At 43.4% G+C, this 27,243-nt stretch overlaps 1 protein-coding gene across 2 annotated transcripts in view; it reads right to left on the bottom strand.

Moving 5' to 3' along the window:
* Positions 1–572: 572 nt before the first annotated feature.
* ERN1 (endoplasmic reticulum to nucleus signaling 1) overlaps positions 573–27,243 on the bottom strand; it is a 673,999-nt gene continuing 647,328 nt past the window's right edge. For both annotated transcript variants that reach the window (XM_078654351.1, XM_078654350.1), the window contains exons 21-22: positions 21,563–21,630; positions 573–3,017 (exon numbers count right to left, since the gene is read on the bottom strand). In XM_078654351.1, coding sequence (XP_078510477.1) covers positions 2,796–3,017; positions 21,563–21,630 — 290 coding nt within the window. In that variant the 3' untranslated portion in view covers positions 573–2,795. The remainder of the gene's footprint in view (positions 3,018–21,562; positions 21,631–27,243) is intronic.

Here is a 27,243-nt window from a genome sequence, read left to right as displayed (position 1 = left end):
GGGGAAAACTTTGGGAGCCATCTTTCAACTGATTAGGCCACAAACCTCTGGCAGCTGTATTAGAACACCTAAGCGTAAACGTTGACTAAACAGCTGTTTCTCCTTCCCTCCTTTATTTGCTTTAAGCACATGGCCTCAAGTTTTACAAGTACACACAAAGGTTGCTCACTCTACCTGCTGGTATCCATCCTGTGCTGTAAGTTCAGAGTCTATCTTTCCCTCGCAGAGAAAAAATAACTTGCACGTAAACATATGTCGACTATCACTTTGATTCAAAACGTGGCAGCCATCTTGGTGCAGTAAAACAAAGATAGAATATGCAATAAGCAATAGGGTTCTAAAATGGCTGCTTCATTCATAATTAGTCAGCATACAGGCTTCGAAACTGCAGGCGCGAGTTCTCACAAAGCATCAGAAAAACTGATGCATTTTTAAAAAGGTAAATTATTTGAAGAGGTTCGGAATTTATTTGAATACCGTCTGTGACCATACAAAATATTACAGATCTACATTACATACCATTTTTGAGAAGATAGTATGCACGTTACACTGTAATTAAGGACCACAAGAGATAAAATAAACATTTTTATTTTTTCATATATGTTTTTGTTTTGAGCACTTTTCAAGAGAAATTTTATTAAAAAAAATTACATTAGCAATATAAAAATATGAAATATGCTCTGGCGCATCAAAGGAAAGGACACAGTCCTGCAATTCCTCAAGTTAACAATTAAAAAAAAATTCTAACCTACATATTTTGGCATTTTGCTTTCATAGTTCCCATACCATGTAAAACTTCACTTTCCGATCCCAATATCTGCTTAAAAACATAATACTCATCAACCGTAGACACTTTCTTTTCATAACTGACAAGACTAAGACATAGTGGAGCAGTTACATAAAAGCATTGGCTTCTCCCAGGAACAATATGACATTGATTAACAATAACAATACATACCAATCACATTAGACTACTAGAGATACAGTATTACCTCTCTTATCAGTAATAACCGTTTTTAAAAATTAACAGATTGGAAAACTCTGGTGTTTTAAAAAATTTACAATTTAAATTTGACAAACCTTGTAGTAAAAATTAAATATCAATAAATATACAAAATAAATAAAAAAAAAGACAACTAAAGAACAATAATGCATATGTTTTATACGTATTACACCTATACCCATCCTGCCATTATCTGAACATATTGTTCATTCTGTAAAAAATGTAGACAAGAAATCCCATTACACCTCAATAGATACAGAGAAGCAATACTGCATCCTGGATGACAGATTGTGTTAATCTATTAGCAAAATAAGCAGCCCTGTTTACTTGCCATTAGCTGCCAATATGTACAGCAGCAAATCCGCTAGGAGTTACAGAAAAAAATATGATTTTAGACATAATCAAGACAATCAAGTCCTTAACCAACCTCCGAATAAAGTGAGAAGTTGTGTACTAACTCTAGGAAACAACTGCGTTTTTTATACCAATCAAAGGTTTAGATTGATGTTGTAATCTAAAGGATGATAGACTTTTCCAGAATTATCAACCACAAGTGTACATCTCTCAAATTTGATCCACCAATCACAAATGTTTTCTATTGCACTTAAAGGTGTCCTGTTTATCCAATCGGTATATAATATGTATGTTGTATTAACATAGCACAAACATAGCCGGATGACAGCGGAGCACTGTACCAGCTGAATTTCTAGTCGTATTAAGTTTGGTTGTCATTATTAAAATACAACCTGCCCTCTAAATAGTGCACCACTATTCCTGCTCACCATAGACTGCATCTTTTGTAGTGCTGGTGATCAGTGCAATAAAACCGGACACCCAGCAAACATACATTGGCAGGATTAGATTCTAAGTAAATCAAACAGTTTTCACGGATGTGGCACAGCATTACTGATTAAGTGTACAAATCGAATACCACGGATTCCTTATTTTTTTTTTTAAATGTTACACCTTCGAAAACAAGCCAAACCCACTATCCTAAACAGAATGGTGCCCTGAGGCTGCTACCAATATCAGAACGTTGAAAAAAAGGAATTGATTTCAACACAGAATACACAGATCGCTCATCTCAACCCGACTTACCTCTAGGGTGAATCCAATCTCCTATGATATATACTTAAATTGGTTTGGAATTAATATTGGTTATGTTCTGGCACCATACTATTAACACACAAGAAATAATCAGAAATATCATTTAGCCACATCACTTAATCACAAGCTTGACGACATAATTTATCAGAGTTAAGTAACCAGGACGCCCCATTAAGGAGTAGGCTACCTTCTCTGAAGAAGTTCTCTTCATCATTCCATTTAAGATTACAGTTTTACTATCAAGTACTGTAAAACACACAAAAAGGCAGTAGTGCAATATTAGGTCCGGATAAGCATACATGAATTTAAAAAAACTTTCAGTCCTGAGCTCCTCCAACAAATTCACCAATGCATACTTAAAAATAAAAAGAACAGTTCAAATTGGTTATCTCATCAAAGGTAGGTAGGTCAGTTCCGTTCCTTTGCGCTCCAGTTTTAGATGGTTTGCTTCACAGCAGCATCACAGTAACGTCCATGATGATTGTTCTCAATACTTAAGACAGCCCATTGGTCCTCCAAAGGCTGATAAGATTATCCTAATTAGCAGCAGACTGTACAAGGCACTGATTTGTCTGAGAGACGGTTCCTTTTGCCCTCAAATACAATGATGCTACTCCTGTTAAACTAGACTGTTTTCAGTCCATGAGACTGGAATGTAGGTCTTGGAGTATGGACTCCTTTTTTGTCAAACACAATCGTGTGTAGCTTCAACTGTAGAGATCCTCTTCTCAGACGATTCCTGAAAATAGTAAGGCTGAAATGGTCTTTCGTGGCAGCATGATTTAATGGCATGGTAAGTATGAAGCAAAAGTTTGGGAAAACGAGATGTAAAGTAGCACACAAAGTCATCTGGGATGGAGCCCAATGTCTCTTGCACTTCTGGGGGCAATTCTCTGTAGTGATGTTTCTGAAAAAAGATAACAGACCATGCCAATTAACAAACCTTTTATAATGGTTACCCATAAATCGCTTTTAACGTTTAGTAATAGACTGCCAGTATATATGCTTGTTTTATTGGTTCAGATTTGTGCACAGCATGGACATTAATCCAGAGAAAGTTGATGTAATTTACATGGAAAAGGCATTTGTACATCACACAGGGAAACTGAGCGCATATGACATTTTTACATTCATGTGAGAGAAATAAATGACAGTTCAAGTTTATACATACATCGATTTATGTGATGTAGGCAGAGCAAAACAGGGGCAGCTCCTCCGCCGTGTCGGAGGAGCAGGGGTGTAACAAAGGCCCCCACGGTGCAGGGGGCCTGTGCTCCAGGGGGCCACTTCAGCCCAGTACCCTGTCAACAGAGCTCCCGAGTGTGGTCGGAGGGGGCCCCCGTCATGCACTTTGCAGGTGGGTCCCCTCAAGTTTCATTACGCCACTGTGGAGGAGCGGCGCCCCACTACTTAAAGGCAGGAAATGACAAATTAAAATCATAATAAAACACTTTTATGATCATGTTTATTTTCCATTGACTCCGCCAGGTTTGCAGAGTCCACCGAGTCTAGGGCGGTGCCAGGGCACACCACCACCAACAGGGGGGAGGAGGAGTAGTGGGCACTTAAAGTGCACATGTCGGTTTGCATGTTAGAGTATGTTTGGGTATGTGTTTGTTTGGATTGGTTGAGAGGTCGTGTGTGTGTGACTTCGGATGTGCTTGAATTTTTTTGATCATGTTCTTCATCATTTTGATGAAACGAAATTAATAAATGTGGTTTTTCAGTATATTATGTTTTTTGCCTCATAATTTGGAAGGCCAAGGTCGTACAGCTGTTCTAATGTATCAGTGACTCTTTAGCACAATATATACCAGCATACAGACAGAGGGATTTCTTTTTGATTATATTGCGCAAGTTGGTTTGGGCAACCGTCCACGTCCGTCCAGCATGCACACTTGGATATCTCCATGGAGATATCTTCTGCAGGGCTCAGGAGCTGGAGCGTGAAACTGTCCTGCTCTGCCCAATCCCAGTACTTCTCTCATGCTGGGAGTAATAGCGCGAGAGAAGCACTGGTATTGCATGGTGAGTTGGGAGCCTGTGCTCATGGGAACTACAGTGCAGAAAGACGCGGCAAGGGAGCATAAGTGTACATTCATTTATTTTTTATGCATTTTCCCCCGCACTGCTTTCTAGAATGGGCAGTAGCTGCGATTGGAGCAAAATGAAGATAATGGCCTATAGCAGTGTCAATTCTGTGTCGCTGTTGAACGTGTTCAGAGGTGGAGGTGACAATTGCGGATAGAAGAAGGCATGTTTAGCTATTTTAGGTAATAAGAAGCATTGACAGTGACAGTCCGGATAGGTTGTATTGTCCTCCAATGAGAATGACAGTCTCCTGAATAATTATCTGCAGAATTATGAGTGATTTACAAATTATATCTGTGTGCATACATAGGATGTGGGAACCGATTTGGAAATTAACTCAGCAAAACCACACCTCATTTAAATAAACATTGTGTAAAGAATTAGGTAACAGTTACTAGAAAGAAATCACTGGCTCTATATACCGAGGTTAGAGAATTGTAAAGCTGAATGTGTATAGATTGCAGAAAATAGGCCCTGTACACCAAGCTCAAAAGTTGCCAACGCTACATTTTGCTTTGTGATTGTAAGACTTTCACCCCAAAGTCTAAGTCACTAGTGAAATCCCTCTAACCAACTCGCTTCTGAGGTCAGGTACCCAGAAAGAGGCAGGCTGTTGATAAAGACATAGATGCTACATTTATTAGGTGTACAGTAAAGTGTGTCCTTTTCCCTTGTCATACACAGCAAGAATGATTTACCATTGGCAATTAGCAACCTGGTTACTGAATTTAAAAGTGAATGGTGGGGGGCGGGGCGCTCTTCACCTAGGCAGTGACTTTAAATGAGACCAATGCTCCTAGAGATCGAACAACCTTACTCAAAACCACTTATTCGTGATGATGCATTCCGTTCTATCTTGGCATCCTGTGCACTTCAGAGGAAGAACAAGTTGTTGACAACAGTGGCTGTATTGGTTGTTCTTATTCTTGCATTGTCCATCGTCATGGGCTGCAAGGTCACAGTTCAGGGATCTGGAGCACTTCTACACCACATATAACATCTGACTTTAAGAAACTGAATCCACCGCAGCCACACCCTCAAATATCCACCAGATTTTAATTACCCAGATTTACTCTTTGTCCACAACAGAGCAAACCAGAGCGACTGCTAACTGTGTATCCTTCTCCAACATTGGGTCTTTCATAGCTGCACATGCTTGAATTAGGATTACAATACCAATTTCAACCAAGACAAATACAGCAGAGCGTGGCGGACAAGAGGCTTAACTTAGGGCAAAAGGTTTGAAATGCACTGCTTGCCCCACCACCACCTTCTTTTCAGTATCACTGTTGATGCAGAAGTGCTTGGTGGAAGCTTGAGATGTCCTCCATGTAGCTGCTTTGCAGATGTATTTAAGTGCCTGCAAACAGAGCTATTATTGACACCATATCCCTGGTGTAAGTCGCTCTGGTTTTTCTTTCTAATGGTCGGTTTATGATGTCATGGGCCAAAGAAATGCACGCAACAATCCATCTTGCCAAAGATTGCTTCGTAGTGGGCTTGCCTTCATTAGTGGGACCAAAGGCCACAAACAATTGATCCGTTGAACAGGAACCCGAACGTACAATGGGAGACATATATAGGCATCTTATGAATGTAAAGTTCTTGCAGCCAAAGTGCTTACATTTGGGAAAGATGTTGAAGGCGCAATGTTTAGGTAAAAATGAAATGTAGTAGATACTTTCGGAATGAACTCAGGGTTAATTAGTTGTTTACGGTGACTGTCTCCAAAAAAGGGTTCTTCTAAAGAAAGAGCCTGCAATTTGCTAATTATATCGGACTTATTAATTGGTTCGAAGGGAGCGTGCATCAATGCTGTCAGGAATGGACTGAGCTCCCATTTATGTGGCAATCCCACTGTGGAGAAGTATGGCTCAATGGTTAGAGTGGCAGACCTTGATGCAGAGCTCTGGCCCGGGACCAGGGTTCGATTCCCGCCTCGGGCCCAAATTCCTCTGACCGGATATTCTCGCCTCAGTGCCTATTCTAATCATGGGTCCCATGCTGCAACTCTGGGCAATAGCTTGCTTAATCTCCACAACGGCCCCAACAGCGCGAGAATGCCTGGTTTCACCATGGGGGTGCCCAGGAGTGGACACTTCACAAGGAAAACCAGGAAGGGTTCCTTAGCGGTATGAGTACAAGTGCTGGGAGACCCGGTCCGGGTAGCTGCGCGCTATACAAGTACAAAAACAAACAAACAAGAGAGAAGTCTTTGAAAGGGCCTCTCAAGAACATCTTGATTATCCTTTCGAAATACAAAAGTTTATACTTGGGCTTTCTAGAAAACCCATTCAAAAGAATATGTCAATTGTCTGCTTAATCTGTCCGCCATATTGTATACACCCAGAACAGAATCCTAAGCACATACATATGAGTGTCCAAATAAAAAAGTCTTGCTCCTGTTTTCAGCCCGCCTCCCTGCGTGATGCTAGCGTAAAAGCGTTGCATTTAAGTGCAGCGCTTTCACGCTAGCAGTGCGCAGGGAGTCGGGATGGTTTACATATTGCTTGTGGGTTTTAGACCACACTTTAAGACACTATTTACAAGTTGGCTGTTATGGTACGCGGTCTCGTGTATGGAGTACTCTTGGTTATAATTCATTCGCAATAATCATGGCACCCTGACATTTTCTGATGAATACTTAGGTAAGACTTGTTCAATTAATGGAGTCTCGCCCCAGCTTGAAATGTCTAATAAACATGACGTGTGATAGTCATTTACCACTTCTGGGACTGTTTACTCAGGCTTTACTGTTTTGGTTCCTTAAGAAATAGTTGGCTCATTAAAATAGATTTTTAGTTTTTTTGGTAATACAGCCACAAGAATTTTTATATTTAATAGGCTGTACTGGTCATGCTGATGTGATATGTCATTTTATCACGAACTTGACAGATATATGTATATGCGTATTAGCATGAATTTTCGAATTCTTATAATACATGGTAGAGCCACGAGAGATTAACAGGTTACTTGCTGTACTGGTTACGTTTCAAGTGTTAAGTGATTGTATCTCGAACTAGATAGATGTATATATATATTTGTTTATATTCTAGGAAGTGTCGCCATTAAGACACACGAGTATCTACTTTACCTGGACTGAGACTTGGATAGGACATAGCTGATAAGATCGTTCTATATACGAGGTAGGTGCAGGATACATTTTTGAATCCAGTACTATGGTTTTTGACACGTACTCTTATGTACCTGTATATTAATTGTCACACGCTTCAGTGTTTCCACCATTTAGGCCTACCAGAATTGACAGCAGTTATCTTTTCTTCTTTTTTGGTGCTGTTACAGCACACGATTCTAGATCGGGTTCTTCTTTAAACACTTCACTGCATGATGTGATTCACTTACTTTCCTGGTGGCAGTGTCCTTTACAAACACTATGGTTCTTGTGTATGTAGCCAGCAAAATGGGCATGTTTTGCTTGTTTCACCTGACATGGGATGTTTGGGAGTATACCATACCTGAATTGCAGGCTCTAGGGTGACGGCAGTATTGTCCCAGGGTTCTTTAATACGCAGTATCCACGATCTTGAGTGTGATCATCAACAGTGGCTTGGTGTTACGTAGATTAATTTATGTGTACATTGAGACTAAGTTGTACTGTTTGACTTATCCCAGCCCTGAAGAAGACGTAAAGTAACTAAACCTTAAGATAAAACACGTGTTGGCTAGCTGATGTGAGGCTGTTGTGACGACCAGAATAAAATGAAGTCTGGCTGAAAACAGGAGCAAGACGTGAAGATTTTTTTATTTGGACACTCGTATGTATGTGCTCAGGGCTTAGGATTCTGTTCAAGACTTTTTAGGGTGCTGGGTTGACACTCTTTCCCTCGGAGCACTACTTACATCTAGTGTAAAGCATTGGGGGAAAACACAGACTGAGCACTGGATTGCCCCATTACCACCCCCCTTTTCAGCTATTATTACACCCAGAACATGCTGTGCTGAAAATTCGATGTTCATTGCCCACTACCAGATTTAAGCTTCTTTTGACAAGGGCAGAGATCTTGTTCTCGCTTGCTTTTTTATGTAGTACAAGGTGTTAGTGGTAGTTTTACGAATCAACACGTGTGTACGACACACCGGGAGTAACGCTTTGAGGGCTAATCTCACTGCTCTGAATTCTAGAAGGTTGATGTGGTTGGTACTTGCTCTCTTTCTTTGACCAAAAGCCACTTGTGTTCAAATCAATCATGTGCGCTCCCCACACTGTTAATGAAGCCTCTACAGACCGAAATCTTTAAGGTTGAACAGACCAGATTTTCTCGTGTTGATCACTAAAACCCAAGGTCGTAAATTTCGGCACTGTTTTTGGTCTTACTGTTGCAGTATTGAGAAGTTTTACCAGTCACCTAAGAAGGAATAAACTGTCCAAGCTTTCCACAGCAGATATGCTGTTACAGCAGTCATGCATTTTGTGAAGATTGAAGGATACTCCAGTAGTAATTGAGCGCGCTATAAAACTCCATATAACATAAGGTGCCGATTTTTTGTAAAAGGGAGACGTTTGAATTGGCAATGATGGCTTGCTGCTATGAACTACAGATATTTTCTGTGCTTCACGTGAATTACCATGTGAAAATGCAAATCCTCGAGATCCAGAGATGTTAGAAAATCTCCTTTCCTGAGAAAGAGCAAGATCTCTTGGAGCTTTATCATACTGAAAATCTACTTCTTTATACATTAAACTTGAGCTCCAAAAATGGCTGCAATTCTCCCTGGGCAGAATCCTAGAGTCCTCTCTGAAATCGGTGCATGTTCTCCAGCTCCCTTGTTTATTAATTCAGACACCACCTGACAATTCCTTCAGATCCTAGAGTTGTTGCTTTTTCAGAGGCAGCAGATGGGATTTCTCTACAGTTTTTCAGCTAGTGAGACATCCTTCCTCCCACTGGCAGTTTGTTCTCGGAAGGTCAGGCTCTTCCTCCTTTGTTATCATACTGGATGGCTAACTCCCTCTCCTGAATTGGATCAGTTTGGTTGGTTGCGCTGCCTTTGTGGGCTGGTTTCCATAGTAGCTGCAATGCTTTAGAATCGAAAAAGTTTCCCTTCTGAAAGGGTCTTTTATTTTGATGCCTGTAATTGCAAAAGGGCCGTTTAATCTGAAAAACACAGAGCCCTGGATGTCTCTGTAAATACTTTTATTGATTTAAGTGTGTCATCTACCTTATTATCAAAAACATTTTTTCAGTCAAATGGCATATTCATTATTCTTGAATACACTTAAGGTTTGAAAGTAGTGCTCGTTAGTCAAAATAACGTCGTATTACAGCTGCATTTGTGCAATTAGAAGCAACCATAGTGTATCTATCAAAGATGACAAAGCCCTTTCTCCATTTCATACAATTGCTTTTTTCCTCCTCAAGTAGTTTGTTGAGCAAAGATGCTAGATCTCTCCACAACTGTCTATAAAATCTAGCCCCATGGCCGACGCATTTGCAATCTTAACTGCATCTGCTGCCAGTAGGTTGAATCGCTAGTACATGCAATCCTACCTTTTCCCTTAAATGTGCAGACACTACCAACTCAGTTTTAACCGGATTCCTTATGCGAGCAGGCGCCGAGGTTTACGTCTTATTTTGTTCTCTATTTGGGACAAATTAACAGATACTGTTGCTGGATTTTGCTTAATTTGCTGACCCTCTTCTCAAATCTGGTTCAAAATAAGAACAGACGGGGCATGCTCATGCAACTTCTATTTAAAATCTACGTGAAAGCAAGACTTTCCTGCTGTAGAAATTGGCTAACTAAAATGCTGAAATGCGACTCTTTCAGAATGGGCGCAGGACTGGCAGCCGGTGGCAGAATATATTGATTCCATTTCAAATCCTTTGATGGTGTTAGACCTAATGAAAAATCTGCATTATCATAATCATAAAAAAAACAGTTGAATGTTTCCACTCTTACTAGGAACCACAGCTTGAGGCGATACTGATTCCAGATGAAGACTTGAAGGCTGCACTGCTAAAATTGGCACTGATGTAGTTTGTGGAATCGGATGGTGGACATAACCACTGACAAATATCCTTCACCATCTCCACCATTTTCCTTCAGCATTATCCTTCACTATCACCATCTTTCTTTTAGAGTCTTCATGGGAAAAAGTCTAACAAATGTCACATTTTGAGGGGATATGTCCTGAATTATATGACCTGGATTAAGACAAAGGCAGTCTGTATGTGGGTCATCTACGTAGATTATTCTCTTCCTACAAGATTTGTGCACCTTGACGAGAGATTTTCTCTCAGAAGTGTCCAACATGGCAGATTTTCCTCAAATAAGTTCAACAACTCAAACTGTATTTGTACCACTGGGAGTTGTGGAAAGTCTTTCCTTTTGTACCTTTGGGGACTCATAGTGAAATCTGTCAAAATATTTATCTTCCTCATAATCCACATATTGTATGTTTACAGTCTCTTGGAATAGTAGCTGCTTGATTATCTGAAAGTTTTTCTCATCGCAGTAAATGCTTCCATGCGATTCAATCTGGGTCTTTATCATTCCCTTCTTGGCCTGAAGAAGCATGCTGCAGAATTTTGATGTTGTAGGAGTACAGGTGACACCATTAAAGACTGTAGTGGCAAAATCGTAAGCAGAGGCCAGACAGTTGATGTTGAAGACACTAAAGATATCACCCTGTTTAATTACTGGCAAAGATTAAGTTGTCCACGGACAGTTTGACAAAGGCGAAAGCAGAGAGCTCGTTAACTGTGGTTAAGTCATCACTAGTGTTTACTTCATCGACAAAGAAAGGCTTGTTGATGAGGGTTCATGTTGATGGTGAGAGTCCTTTTGACTTTGTCAACATGTTCATTGAGAGGTGGCTCTTCGGTGGTAAAGAAGTTTAGGGACGAAAACGTCATCTGCATGGTAATGGACGTACTCCCCTGCCCGAAGTGCCTAACAATACTGATATCTGGGCCCCTAATGCTGACTTTCGTTGTCATAGGCAACCAAGGGTCGGGTGCGCGCCCTGAAATAGAGCGGTCTCAAGGATTGCCGTCTTGTTGGACTTAGAGGGGAGCCCAAAGTGCTACCCTCATAGTGGTGCAAGGCTACTGGCTTTACCATGAGTTAAGCAGCACAAGCGGACTGTTGGCATCATACCGTGTAGTGACCAATAGGAGTGAACAGCCAATTTTTAAACTGTGTCACTGGATTGAGCCCTACAGGCTCGCTTACTCACTTTTTAAAGTTCCACAGCGGTGTGCTTAAATTACCCTGGTCTACATCAGAATGGTGTGAAATGCTGCACAGATGTGGGGTATCTGTGCAGTGTGCCTGGGGAGGGTGCCATAAAGGAACAATGCAGCATTGAGTAGTGAGTGTATGGTGCATGCATGTGCTGGAGGTGCATATGTCTGAGAGTAGTACAGTAGGTGAAGGATATATGCTGTGCTGTACGGACAGGATAAGTGCATGTACCTGTGAGTGGTACAATACATAAAGGATACAATGCTGGGCTGTGCACCTATGTTGAATACAAGTGTTGGATGTATGTGTGGCTCTGAATGGTATAATAAATGGAGGATATAGTACTGTGCAGTGCATGTATGCTGTATGCATATACTGGTTGTATGTGAGCTTATGGATGGTAGACTAATTGGAGGGTCGAGGTAGCGAGACCCCTCAGAGATTTGTGGATTGCCACCGGGTACTCTTTGATTCAGAGAGGTCACAAGGAAGGCGCCTGGGCACATTTCAGGTAGGAGATTGGACTGATAAGAGAATCATGAGTAGGCTGGGAGGCCCTGGGCGAACCTTTTGATGCACAATATCACTGAAGGAGACATCTAGGTGTGAACTCTTGTCTTGTGGGGCTATCAGCTTCGTAAAGGCATCCCTGCTGATACAGACTGCTTTTCAAGAGGAAGAGGAAGCAGAGGAGTATGCACTTTGACAGAAGCAGAACCCAACATAAAACTTCAAAGACTCTAACCCTAAATCACATTTGGTGTCTGAAAATGGATTATAAGGGGAGGTTGAGCACCCCAAAAATGTCACCTGCCAAGCAGCCAGACAGGCTATGAGGAGGAGAAGCTCTGTAAGACTTCTGTCTGTGACCAGGACTTGGAGCCAAGGCCTGCTAGTCTACCTGCCCCTGCCGGGAGACTAGCTGTAGGTGGAGGGAATCCAAGAGCACCTACCTTGGAACCTATCTTGGAACCAGGAGCACCAGCGTCTGTCTGCTTGCCAAGACCAGTGTGCCCTGTAAGGGACCATGGTCCAGAGGCGAGCCCTGCAGAGTGGAGTTCCTATGCAAGGAAATCGCTGCTGCTCTGATCAGGTTGTTGCCCGTGTGCAGGAGTCGTAGACCCCATATGCCAAGGAAGGCCACCGTCAAGATCGTCATGGTAAAGACTGCTGTGCGATAAGGGCATAGCCTTGCGCGATACCCTGCATCAACCCCATATTCCAGAAGGGACAGCTGTCATGAAAGACTGCTGTTTGGCAAGGGCCAAAGCTTGGTGCTGTAAGCAGTGCAGCAACCTCATATGTCAGTAGGGACTGCTGTGGATAACTTTGCTGTGTTGACTGAGCCGGAGCCCGTGGACAGCGAGTGGTGGTGATTCGTAGGTCTCCTTAAGCAAAAAGGACTACGACTGGTTCGACCCTGTTGGATAAGTGAGGACGCCATGGGAGCATCTTCACCCGAGTGCGGGACCAAGAACAGGATCATTGTAGCCATCCTCTCTCCATCGGGAGCATGTGAACACTTACCCCACAGGAGAAAGCGCAGGAAACCTTTGATCACTATAGAAGCGTGACCGGGCGAGCCCCTGGCTGTTGAGTGCAGTTGCTGAGTCTGCTTGTAACCAACTTGCTTGACTTTGATGGGAGCTACTGAGAGCACCCGCAGATGGGGACACTCCAGGGACTTGGATTGCTTCACTTCTTGCCGGAGCGAATGTAGGAAGGTGGCTTTTTATGAATATTATCAGAAATGCTCTCTTTGTGGTAGTATAGGTGAGCAGTTTAGGCTTATCAGAGGGTAGTGCTTTTAAGCATTTGTTGAATACACAGAGTCAATAAGTGAAACATGCACTCAAGAAGAAACTTGAGACCAATTTAGAAAAATAACATGCTTTTATATCATTTTAGACACCAAGCTTATCGGAATCAGGTAGTACTATAGAAGCTATCAAATTTGACCGTAAAAACAGAAGAAAATGACAGTGTCAGATTTGAGGCATGAGCCTCGAATGTGGTAATGTTATCCTATGGGAGAAACATACATTGCATAGGTACACTTACAGGACTGTTCGTCTGGACCTAAGGTAAATAGGGGCCAAAGGAAGTACCAAAAGTTCAAGTTTACCTGCCCTGGGGTGGCCAGGTGCAGAAGTGCTTTACGTGACGGAAGCTTTGTACACTACTTGTTGCAGTGAATGGGAAAAGTACTTGTAAGAAAAAGGCTGCACTGTGGGACTGGGGGACCAGTCCGGCAGAACCCATTGTGGGCTTGGCTTTAGAGGGTCACAGGACCACAGATCCCCATCAGTTCACATGCATGAGCCCGGGCTGTGGCACCCAGGTGCAGCGGTGTTTTGTCCAGAGGGTCGGTGAGTTAGATGCTCTAACGGTTCTCGATGTTCCTGCAGAAGAGGGAAAAGAAACACATCAGGGTCATTCTAAGTGTGGGGCTCTCGGAGTCCCTCAACGTGCAGGCAAGTTTTGGTGGCTCTGGTGGTTCAGACTGAACACAAACAAGCATTAGTGCTTGCAACTGGCTCCAGTACCTCATGTATTAGTGCAGGGTGGCTCCTGGGGGTCTTGGCGTTTCCAAACTTGGCAACTTGCTGGGGTGTTTCTCCCTTGGTGGGGGTGGGGCTGGGGGTCGACAGAACGGTGTACCGGGCAGCTGCAGTCAGTGCCTGCTGGTGCAGGGGAGTGGAACCTCCACTCTAAGGGAGATGTTTCTGGGTTGGGGAAGTGCAAGGTAGACCTCCAAGGGTTTGGGGAGGCTGTTCCTCTTCTGGACGAGTCAGTGTCAAAGTTAATGCTGGTCCACAGTTCTCTCATCTTCGTCTCCTCTCTGTCCGTCTTCTTCTTTCAGGCAGATAAATCGGAGTTCCATTTGTTAAGGGGCCACCTAAATATAAAATTTAGGGGTGTTAAGGGTAGTAGCCAATGGGCTACTTACCCTTGGGGTCTCTACACCCCCTAAGTGACGTTCTTTGGGGAGTGGTGATAACCCTGTCGCAGAGTTTCTAATTCTACCAAAAACAAGATGGTAGAACCCTTTTTTATTGAAGCACATCAGGTAGGCCACCCTAGGGGTGTGACTAGTTTGGAGGTGCCTACTTGCATAGCTAGTCTCCTGCCTATTCTGGTGCCAATTGGGCCTCAGGGCAGGTTGTGGCATCTCCCAGGGATGGGGGAAGCTGGGGTTGCATATCAAAGGCAGCAAGGGCTTTGAAGCCCCTGGCTTAGATAGGCTAAATCACTAGTCATCCTGCTGGAGGAGGTGTGAACACCTTCCTCCAAAACTGGCATGGTTTCCGCCCTTAGAGAGCATGGGTTCTCGCCTGAAGGGCCTCCGGAACTTGGCTGTGGTGGCAGGTTGTACGAGAGCAGTTAGCCAGCGCACCAGATAATGACAGTTTTTCCGGGTTTACATATCATAATAAATCTTATACTGGCAACAGTACAGATTTATTGAGACAAGGTGTTTGACGCCAAAGACCACAGGTTTCAATAAAGCCATAATGTAGCTGGGGAACTCCTAATGTCAGTGCCCAGTGCATATACTTAAGATGGTTTCCCTGTTCACTTACACCATCTTGTAATTGAGCTAGACATCACAGGGGCATAGCTTCTCATGCAACTATGCCCTCACATGTAAGATACTGCACCCTGCCTTTGGCATGGCACACAGGGAGGGTGCTATGTTCTGTTTTCACTCCTGGTTTGCACCATGACTCGCAGTCTCCAATGGCAGCCTTCCTGCAAATTGTAGGGGGCCTAAAGGGTGGCATAACATGCTGCAGATCTGAGGCACCCTCTTTAGCACCAATGCCCTAGATACCAGGGGTACCACTTACAAGGGACTAACAGGGGTACAAAAATGTGTTCCAATTGTGTTCCAATAAGACTATTTTACCTTGTTTGTAGGGAAAGAGCAGTGGTACTGGGACCTAATTAGCGGAGACCCAATGTACATCCGTATCAGTAGGAAAAGTGAAGGTGACCATGACAAAAAGGGCCACTTTCCTACAGCGAGTAAAACTAGTTTTGGGCCTGACGACACCGGGACCATGCAATCCTAAGAGTGAAGTGCAGAAGTGGTATTTGACCTAAATACTCAGAATCTGTTGCAGGTTGGGACCCGGGACATCAGGAGGAAAAGGCCTCACCCCCCCCACGGTTGGGCCCAGTAGCCCCTGCATTCCCCGCAGCCCTCTAAAAGGACTTCGGACAATTTGTGGCAAGTGGGGGGCCTAATATTTAGGAGCCTAGATACACTTGTGGCATTGTCAATTTCCAATTTGCACCAGTAGTACAATAAGTCCAGTTTTTTCTATGCTCAAGGCGACACGAATAAATTTGATTTGATTTTTCAATTTATATAGCGCGCGAATGCCCGAAGGCGTCTTGGCGCTGAGATTCCCACTAACTCATTAAAGGTGTATACTTAGAGCTGTTTAGCGAAGAGCCATGTTTTGACTCCCTTTCTGAAGGATTTCAGAGATGGACTGGTTTTTAAGTCTTGCGGTAGTTGGTTCCATGTTTTTGCCGTCTGTACCAGGAAGCTTCTGCCTCCCCAATTTGTTCTTCTGAATCTGGGTACCTTTATGAGTTTCATTTGGCCGGATCTCAGAAGTCTATTAGGCTCATATAGTTGCAGGTGTGTTTTTAGAAATTTTGATCCAGTTCCATTTATTGCTTTGTATGCCAAGCATAGTGACTTAAATTTTATCCTGCTTGCAATTGGGAGCCAGTGCAAACTTTTTAATTTATGGCTTATTTTTTCAAACTTTGGTATTTCCAGTATCAGCCTTGCTGCTGCGTTCTGAAGGCGTTGCAACTTAAGGAGAATTTTCTTCCTTGCTCCGGCATATAGGCCATTTCCGTAGTCCAGTCTGGACAAGGCCAATGCCGTCACCACTGTTTTGCGTGATTCATGCGGTATGTAAGGTAAAATCTTTTTAATCATTTTCAGGATGTACCAAAGTGATGAAGCTAGTTTGCTTGCTTGAGCATCAAATGAAAGGTTAGTATCTAACATTATTCCTAGATTTTTCACCTTTTCCGACGACTCTGGGCATCTTCCCATATCTGCAGGCCACCATAGAGGTGACCATATGTTTGTGTCTCCTCCTAGTATCAGGACTTCACTCTTATCGCCGTTTAATTTCAAGCAATTCATTTTCATCCATTGGCTGATTTTTGTCATACAGCGTTGGAATTTTTCTGCTGTGTCTTGTACCTCCTTACTTATTGACACCACAATTTGGGTGTCGTCGGCGTAGGATATTGGAGTAAAGCCGTCGTTCCTTATTATTTGCGCAAGTGGAGCTACATATAAATTAAAAAGAGTGGGGCTCATTGATGATCCCTGCGGGACTCCACATGGTAGACTGAACAGATTAGATTTCGCTTCTCCTGATTCAACTGAGAATGTTCTGTTCTCTAGGTAAGAGGCTATAAGAGCGCAGGTTGACTCATGTGCGTTTGCTGCTTTTAGCCGTGTTATGAGAATTTCGTGGCTGACCGTATCGAAGGCCGCTGATAAGTCAAGTAATATCAGTGCGGCCTTCGATCCATTATCCATTATTGTCCTGAGTTCCTCCACTGCTGTGATCAAGGCTGTCTCCGTCCCGTGTTCTGCCCGGAAACCAAATTGAGAATGGTCCAGCCAGTCTCCGTCCATCAGATGTTGAGATAGTTGTTTATTTAGCAGCTTCTCCAGAATTTTAGCTGCAAAAGGGATCCTAGCAATGGGTCTATAGTTGTTAGGATTTTCACAGTCCAGATTAGGTTTCTTTAACAGTGGCCTAATGGATATCATTTTCCAGTCATCTGGGAAGATGTTGGTGTTGATAATTTTGGAAAATAATTTTTCCAAGACCAGGCTTAGTTCAATGGAGCAAACCTGCATAATTCGGGGTGGACAGGGGTCTGTTGGGCTACCCGAGTTGGTAGTGAGGATTTCTTTCTGGATCTGCTCGGCTGTAGGGGGTATAAATCTAAAAGCTGATGTTTGGTCTTGTTGGGTTTCTAAATTTATTGAGTGTAATGTGTCCTTTTCCATGGTTTCGTTGTTCTGATTTTTGAATGAGTTATATACTGATGAGACTTTATTAACAAAGAAGTCGCCTAGTATATTGCAAAATTTTGGTGACAGTGCTTCCTGGTTATTGTTTTCGAGCTTTGAAAGTTTTTTGACAGTGTCGAAAAGAGTTTTGCTGGAGTTTTTTGACTCATTGATCTTATTGGTGAAGTATCTACTTTTTTTCTTCTATTATTAGTTTTTTATAATTGTTTAAGGTGACTGTATATTCTTGTCTAAGGTGGGCGTTGTAGTTGGTTCTCCATTTTTTCTCAGCTCTTGTACACGTTTGTTTTTGTGTTTTTAGCGCGTCTGAGAACCAAGGTTGTGATGGGGTTTTTCTTTTCATGGTTACCTTTTTTTGAGGGATAGTTGAATTGACGGTCTTGTCTATCCACTCGTTAAATTGTTTGCAGGCTATGTTAATATTTTCGTCAAGCGTGGGATAGTAGATTTGGAGTTTTTCCTTAAACGCCTGGTTGTCAATTTTAGACCAGTCCTGATATATTACTTGCTTAATGATTTCCACTGGTCTTCCAGTCTCCTTTTTAATTTCCAGCATAAAAGTTACTAGTTTATGATCTGTCCATGGAACAGGGAGGGTATCTACTTTATTTAGATGCTGACAAGACGAGAAAATACCGTCTAGTGTATGTCCAGCATTGTGGGTTTTAGAATTGACTTTTTGTTCCAGGTCAAAATTTGCTAATGCATCAATAAATGCTGCTATCTTGGGGTCTGATTTTTTCTCTAGGTGTAGATTAAAATCACCTAGGATAGTGTAATCGGGACATGTCACACTGGATTCCAGAAATGGGCTTAGCAGGTCGATTAGGGTTTTTTTTGCACTGGGTGGTCTGTATATTAGTATTCCATTAAAAGTGTAGTTATTTGTAATCTTTATTTGGAATGTCAATATTTCACAGTCTGAGGTGTTACCCTTATCTGAGGTTTTAATCCTAAAATCATCCTTTGCTATAATCGCTAAGCCTCCTCCTCGTTTTATTTTCCTGTCAACTCTAGAAAGAGAGTATCCATCCGGAATAGCTAAGGCTAGGTCGGAATCTGATGTCTCGTCTGCCCATGTTTCCGTGATGAATAATATATCGATTTTCTGTCCGTCTATTAATTCGGACGTTTGTATATTATGTTTGATCAACGATCTTGTGTTGATCAAGCCGATTTTCAAATTATAGTTTCTATATTTTGGTATCCCGGTATTATCCATATTTTTGGCGGGATGAAAGTCAAATGTGAGTGGACATGACGGACATTTCTTGCCCTCTTCATGTGGTTCTAGCTTGGAGCATGAAATGGTAGGTCTTCGACGTTTTAGTTCCTCGCTTGAGTATTTCCGTGGCCCTTTATCGAGGTTAGTTTGTCCAGGGGATATGGCCCTGGGCCCGGCGCGGACGAGCGCAGACGAGCTTGCCTTATGCGCGCCTTCGGCGCGCATTCGTCGCGCCCGCTGCGCTCGTCCGCTGCGCTTCCTGTGCGAACACATTATTGTAGGGCGAGAGGGGGCGTGTCCCTCTGCTCGGCGTGGCCGATGGCGCCTGACAAACCTCCTATGTGCTCTCCTTCCCAGCGCAAGATTCGCTGTTGGGGAGGCTTCTAGCGGCTCTGAGTAGGTAAAGTGCTATTGTCTTAAAATCACAATTTAAAAAGTATTTTCTACAAAGATCGCTAAAACTCGCTCCCGGCTGTGCCTCAGGAGGGTTGTGGGATTCTGGCGCGCTCGTGTTTCAGCGCTCCAGATATGCAATCTGAGCAGGTAAAGTGCTATTGTCTTAAAATCACAATTTATCACAAATAAAAAAAAAAAAAAGTATTTTCTACAAAGATCGCTAAAACTCGCTCCCGGCTGTGCCTCAGGAGGGTTGTGGGATTCTGGCGCGCTCGTGTTTCAGCGCTCCAGATATGCAATCACGAAGGGGGCGTGGCCTCGAGGGGGGCGTGTCCCTCTGCTCGGCGTGGCCGATGGCGCCTGACAAACCTCCTATGTGCTCTCCTTCCCAGCGCAAGATTCGCTGTTGGGGAGGCTTCTAGCGGCTCTGAGTAGGTAAAGTGCTATTGTCTTAAAATCACAATTTATCACAATTTAAAAAGTATTTTCTACAAAGATCGCTAAAACTCGCTCCCGGCTGTGCCTCAGGAGGGTTGTGGGATTCTGGCACGCTCGTGTTTCAGCGCTCCAGATATGCAATCTGAGCAGGTAAAGTGCTATTGTCTTAAAATCACAATTTATCACAATTTTAAAAAAAAGTATTTTCTACAAAGATCGCTAAAACTTGCTCCCGGCTGTGCCTCAGGAGGGTTGTGGGATTCTGGTGCGCTCGTGTTTCAGCGCTCTAGATATGCAATCACGAAGGGGGCGTGGCCTCGAGGGGGGCGTGTCCCTCTGCTCGGCGTGGCCGATGGCGCCTGACAAACCTCCTATGTGCTCTCCTTCCCAGCGCAAGATTCGCTGTTGGGGAGGCTTCTAGCGGCTCTGAGTAGGTAAAGTGCTATTGTCTTAAAATCACAATTTATCACAATGGAATAGACAATGGAAAACAAACGGCACTCTGATAGTCCTCAACGGTTGCCTTAACTTTGCCTGTCACTCATTCATTGATGACGGTTTATTCAATAACATGACATTAGCAGTATTTGAAGGACTAAAGACTGTTTGCGTTTTTCTCCTAACCAGTAAAGCCATAACTTCCTTGATGCCATGTACAGGATAAGAAGAGACTTTTGCTTTCTTTGCCGACACTGCATGCTCTGAAGGCAACACACTGTGCTTTCTCATGGCATCCTTTTCTCCTTTCTCGTCTTTTTCTGGCACCTTACGAAGCAGTTGACCAGCTGTTTAGCCCTTAGAGATGGGGTCAGAGTGTCTACTTGCCCACTTGGAAGCCTTAGTTTTTTAACTTCTCTGAAGCTGCATTCAATGGCTAACTTCAGATCCCTGTAGTAGAGGTTCAGCTTTAGCTTCACAAATTGCAAAAGCAAGCCTTCTCTGTCTGTCCTTGAAAGTCCTCAGAGAAAAAGTTTGACAAATGTCACAGTTTGCTGGGCTCTGACCTGGATGACAACAAAGGCATATTGTGTGTGGGTCATTCATATAAATATTTATCTTCCCACATGAATTGCTCACTTTGCAGACACCTTAGTGAAAACATCTCTCTTTAAAGAGAGAAAGATCTCTTGAGGGTTCCTCACACTGATTTATGTCAAAAAAACTGTCGGGTGTAAGCCTCTAACAAGGGAAAGCAATTGAGGATGCTGGACCTTTCATTGGCTGGAGTTTAAGCTCTTTACAATCACGTGAATGGGATGTAATTTCCAATGTTATCGAGTGTAAAGGTCCACACACTCCTATGTTAACATTGTTTGCCAAGGGTTCCTCGCCTTACAATGGTGAATAATTCACGGATGTTAATTTATTTAAGATTCATTGTTGAGGAAAGGGAGATTTAGAGGCTTGTCTCATATGTACCTAGAGAATTCGGTCAGAATGTAGCACTGAAGAATCTGAAACATAGTATCTTTCCCCTGCCAAAAGGTCGAGGAATGGGAATACCCATCAGATAGATCAGATTAGATCTGCTGAACTGTGCTAGTCCGATATGCAAATGACGGAGACACCATTGCTCATCAATCACGGATAGAGCCTCATTGAAATACTGAAGCTTTACATACTTCTTTTGATTTAGGATTTGGCAGAAAGTACATAATCACAAAGCCACACCTCAATCGACACCACAGCAAATCAGAACTCATTATTGAAAAGGCAATTTAGGAGTTCTTTAATGCACACACTTTTGAGAGGGATTTCTTAGATTAATTATGATGTTTATGTTGGTAATAGGAATTAATACTTATGCGCTCGTGTAGCACTACAGCTGTCTTATTGAAAACGAGTAAGCACACAATGTAATCCGTTACCACTGTATATATTTACATGCATTACTTAAATTAGCTATATTTTACAGTTATGTCTACTCACATTTAGCAGTAGTAAAACCGTTTTTTGTATTTGATTAAGCACAATTATTAAAGTCTGATTAGATACTTATATAATTTACCTTATTTCTCAAGGCACGTAGAAGGTCTCTAACTGATCCTCCTTTGTAACTTCTGAATTTCCTGAGATCTGCAAACAAAACCAAACAAAACCTATTTAAAATGTCCAGAAGCAAGATGAAGCAACAAAAAAAAAATAGATGAAGCTAAATTGTGAAACAGTGTTTAAATTACCAGCATTGCTAGTAATGCTATTGCTGGTTTTTAGGTTTAAGGTATCACATTATTTAACTCCTTTCAGCGGTTAAATAATGTGATAGCTTATTTATCTGCCCTCCCATAACAGTGATAACACCAATGTGAGGAACTACATTTACACAACTTCAAATATAATGGAGGCAAATTCCAATATTCAATTTTTTTTTCGAAACAGTCATATTTAGTGTTCGTCATGTTTTGAAATGCTCTTTATAATATTCACATTAGCTTCCCCTACTTGAATTGAAACTACGTAGATGTTAAAATGGAGTACATAGATATATACAGCAGGGTGAAAGGTACAGGTAAGCTACAAATTCCAATAAAGAACATATGTTAGGTATTGTGGCATGACCAAAAAAAAGCCACTGTTAATTAGAGGAGGGGCAAGTTGCCTTCTTATGCTCATTACATCTCACAAGCACCTGAGCACACATTTATTTGTGTCTTTGCAATGTTGAGCCAGAACTAGCAATGCTTCTCTAGGCACCAGAGACGCATTCAAAAATTACCTTCCTTTTTTGACCTGCTCTCTTTGTTTTTCATCAATATTCTTTTCTTGCAGGGCAGAGTTCATGAAAACAGAGTACTGCATATAGGTTAGTATAGATGTACTTTCTTCAACCTTATCAATGTAACTTGACAAAATATATTTTATCAAGGTACATATATGTGGTGTTAAGTGAGGTAAAACTATTAGTACCTTGTCAATAGGTTTGTTAAGTGGGAATGGTAGCACAATATTAAAGCCTCTATATTCTGGTACCATGCCTCACTTTATATGCCTAGGACTAGGATTTCGTTAAATTCTCACCTTTTTCTAGGACAGCATTACGTTGTTTAACTTTGACAATACTTGCCCTGAAACTTACTCCTTTTAATCAGTAGAGTAATCTTGTGAAACCACCAAGGTAGGGGTCAGGAGCTCTGAAACGGTGTTCTTTTTGTAGAGCCAGCAGTACAAACGAACTGCATTGCCTATAGAGTACTCACGGGCACTAGTGACACCAAAAGGTAGATTACATAACTACACCTAGCCGCAACTGTAGCTGCAATAGAGGCAACAGGAACAGTGCAAGCTACAGGGGTAGGCTGGTAGTTGATAAACAATCTGTAGAGGGAAAATGTATACATTAAAACCAATGTACCAGAAGTAAGGAATATGAACAACAGTTACTTACCTGCAATCTGTGGTTCTCCAGTATTGGTATCTTTCATAGATTCACATGCCTGAATCATTCCCAGTCGTCGGAGTGGGAGTCTCACGGTACATAAAAAAGCAATAAAATGCCATAATAACATAGGAAAAAAACAGTAATTCCCAACCAGGAAGTAAAGTAGCCCAAGCTACAGGAGAAAAAACTTCCACACTCATGACTATCTTTGTCATTTTGTATAGCCCAAACTGCTGCCTATCAGGCGACAGCACCCACCAGAAGGTTCCCCCCAGAGGTTCAGGCTCTCAGATTTTCTCGGAAGGAGTGATGGTAACCAATGTAGCCTAAGAGCCGCTGAGGGGAGGTGGGCGGGTTGCATGTGATTCTATGAAAGACACCAATACTGGAGAACCACAGATTGCAGGTAAGTAACTATTGTTCTTCTCCAGTATTAGGGGTGTCTTTCAAAGATTCACATGCCTGAATCAGAGTAGATAGCAGTACATATCCGTATTCGGAAGACGCTATTTGCAGCATAAGCTTGTAAATAAGAGATGCACATAACCATGAAATATATACATATATGTAATCACATCACTAAAAGCATGATAAAATGCAGTTACTTGAGCATGTGCATAATAATAAAAAGCATTACAAGCGTCTGACAGCAGTAAGAGGAGGAGGGAAACAGAGGCTCACCTTATCTGAAAAGATTACACAGAACTACTGAAGCATCGGTCTCGCCGGCTGCATCCAAACAGTAGTGTTTGGTGAAAGTATGCCGACTGGCCTAGGTTGCCGCTCTGCAGATGTGCTGGAGAGGGACTCCAGCGAAAAGAGCCGTTGAGGAAGACACTGCCCTCGTAGAGTGTGCTCTTGGAGCTGCTTGCAAAGGTCGTCCTGCTTGTGTATGGCAAAAGTCGATAGCTGCAGAGATCCATCTTGAAATTGTTGGCTTAGATACTGCTTGGCCTGTATGAATCCTACCATAGGTGATAAACAGTTGATCAGATTTGCGTAACGTAGATGTTCTTTGTAAATAGAATTTTAAACATCTCTTAATGTCAAGTGTATGCAATGCCCTTTCCGCAGGGGATTGTGGGTTAGGAAAAAATGTCTTTAAGATGACAGGCTCATTCAGATGGAAGTCCGAAGGCACCTTAGGTATGAATTTCTGATTCGTGCGGAGCACTACAGAGTCATTTGCGTACTGTAAGAAAGGAGGATGGACTGTGAAAGCCTGAATATCACTGACTCTTCTAGAAGAAGTCAAAGCCAATAAAAGTGACACCTTCCACGTAAGGAACTTCAAATCGGCTCTGTGGATAGGTTCAAAAGGATGGCACATGAGTTGCGCGAACACTACATTGAGATGCCACGATGGTGGTGGACGAAATACCGGAGGGAACATTCTGAAAAGCCCTTTGAAGAATTGTTGTATAATTCTTGAAGAGTAAAGAGAAGTGGACCCATCTTGTCGGTATCTTGAAATCGCTGCCAGGAAAACCTTTAGGGTTGCATAAGACAATCCCGATCTTGCCAGATGCAAGAAAAAAGGTAAGATTTGCTCTGGCTTAGCCAAAAAAGGATGAATTCCAGCCGAACGACACCAGATACAGAAGCGTTTCCATTTGAGTCTGTATGTCTTTATTGTAGCAGGTGCTCTTGCTTTGGCTAGTACCTCTTTGCAATCTGCAGGGATGTTTAGATGGGCGAATTCAAGATACTCAGGCGCCAGGCCGCTAAACTCAGATGTCGGGTCCGGATGGTAAATCTGGCCATCCTGGATGGAGAGTAGGTCCGGAGTTGGACGCAACTGAATTGGTTCGCACTCCGATAGGAGAAGGAGCTCGGTGAACCAGTATTGGCGCGGCCATCTGGGGGCAATAAGAATCAGCCGACACGGTTCTTTCTTCATCTTCCGCAGAACTCTGAGAACCAACGGTATCGGAGGAAAAGCGTAAGCATATATTTGAGACCAGTTGATCGAAAACACATTCCCCCGAGAGTCTTTGAGGAGATGCCAACTTGCAAAGAACCGGCATTTGCTGTTCTCCTTGGTCGCAAAGAGGTCTAGATCTGGATGACCCCACTGCCAAAAGATCAGATCCACTGTTTGTTGATGAAGCTCCCACTCGTGAGTGGACACTGTCGTCCTGCTGAGAGTGTCCGCAAGAACGTTCTCCGTTCCCGGTACAGGAACCGCCAGAAGATTGATTCTATGCCGTATTGCCCATGCCCATAGCTCCTGGGCTTCCTGAGACAAAAGAGCCGATCTTGTCCCTCCCTGTTTGTTGACATAGTGCATACTTGTTGTATTCGCTGTGCTAACCAATACAGTGGCCCCTTACAGGAGTGCTCGAAATGATTTGAGGGCAAGGAAGATGGCTCTCAGCTCCAACAGATTGATGTGCCAACGTTTCTGCTAAGGGCTCCATTTGCCGCTGATTGTCAGTCCCTGAAGATGAGCTCCCCAACCTTCGAGGGATGCGTCCGTGGTGATTGTAAAGTTTGGTGCATCCTGAAGGAACGCGCAACCCTGTTGCAGATTCCTTTTTTGTATCCACCAAAGAAGGGAACCCCGAATGCGAGGGGTGATCTGGATGAGGTCCTTGAATGAACCGGAGACCTGCAGCCATTGAAGACTGAGCTCTTCTTGAAGAGGCCTCATTCTGAGTCGGCAATTCGGAATCAAAGGAATGCAAGACGATATCATCCCCAGAAAGGATTTGAACCGTCGGACTGAAACTGACTTTTTTGAAAGTAGATTCCGAGCCATGTCTTGGATTTTGTTTTGTCTCTCGTCCGACACGAAGGCTTGGAGCAGCTGGGTGTCTAAGGTTGCTCCCAAGAAAGCTCGTCTTCGGGATGGTACCAACTGGGATTTGCTGACTTTGATGGAAAGACCCAGAGATTGAAAGAGAGCTAGACACTGTTGTAAATGGTTGTCTGTTGCTGCGTAAGAACCGGCCTTAATAAGGTAGTTGTCTAAATATGGAAATATTTGTATTCCCTCCTTCTGGAGGTGTGCTGCTACCGGAGCCAGGACCTTTGTAAACACCCTGGGTGCAGAGCGCAGCCCAAAGGGAAGGACCTTGAACTGATAATCCCTGCTAGCCACTCTGAATTGCAGGAACCTTCTGCGACTAGGTAAGATGGGGATGTGAAAATGTGCATCTTGGAGATCCAAGGTGGCCAAGTAGTCTCCAGCCGATAGGAGATGCAATATTTCTTGTAGCAACAACATTCTGAAGGAGTAGTTTCTGTCCTGTAACTCCAGTTCTGTAGTAGGGGATCTCTGTTATAGTCATAATCTAGTGAATACTCCCGCCCATGTGCGTGGACCCCGGAGCAATCAAAAATAATCTCTTGCATGCAACGACAGCATGCGAAACTTCTCTCTGCGAATCCACTTGTTTGCTTATCGCAAATCCAGAATGGGCCTGAACTCGTTCTTGTCCTTCTTGCAAACCAAAAAGAACCGGGAGTACAGACCTCTTCCTCTTTGAGACAGAGGTGCGTCTTCTATCGCCCTTTTCCTTAACAGGATATCTGCCTGCGCCTGGAGCTCGCGCAGCTGAAACTGCGAGCTGACCGGTGGAATTGATGGAGGTGGGCTGGTGAACCGAAGACTGTATCCATTGCAAACAATATTCAGCACCCACTTGTCCGGAGTAATTGTTCTCCACTCTGCCAGAAAAAATTGAACGCTTCCCCCCACCGGAGCGGGTAACGGATGTAGGGGAAATAACCGCTCAGGGTCGAGACCCGGCTGCGCCTTTGTTCGCTGTAGAGGACTGCTGGCCTCCTCTACTCTTCTGGCGCTCTGGAAGGGCCTCCGGAACTGCTGCTGCTGTCCCGAAGCCTGCCCTCGCCCTCTGCCCTGTGCCCCGAACCGTCTCTGGAACGGGCGGTAGGCCTTCTTTTCTTTGGGCTTCTGCAACCCAACCGCCGTCAGGGTCTCGGCCTCTGCTTTCATGCGGGCCATCTCATCGTCCGCATGCTTGCCGAACAGGGATTCCCCCGAGAAGGGCAGATTGGCCACCCGCTGCTGAGCCTCCGGCTTGAGTGATGTGAGCCTAAGCCAAGCATGGCGCCGTTGGTTGATCCCATGACAGTATCCACGGGCCGCCAAAAGAGATACATCAGCAGCCGCGCTGATGACCTGGTTCAATACCAGCATCCCCTCCTTCAGGATCTCCTGAAAATCCTCTTTCTTCTCTCGTGGCAGGAGTTCCGTGAACTGCTGGAGAGATTCCCACAGGGCAGTTTATCTAGCTCTGGTGACTAGGCCATCCCATAAGTTTGTGCTAACCAGACTAAGGTTT

Source organism: Lissotriton helveticus, chromosome 7 (genome assembly GCF_964261635.1).
Source record: "Lissotriton helveticus chromosome 7, aLisHel1.1, whole genome shotgun sequence".
Lineage (NCBI taxonomy): Eukaryota > Metazoa > Chordata > Amphibia > Caudata > Salamandridae > Lissotriton > Lissotriton helveticus.
The sequence above is the reverse complement of the archived record's forward strand: the minus strand, read 5'-3'. Positions and strand labels throughout refer to the sequence as shown.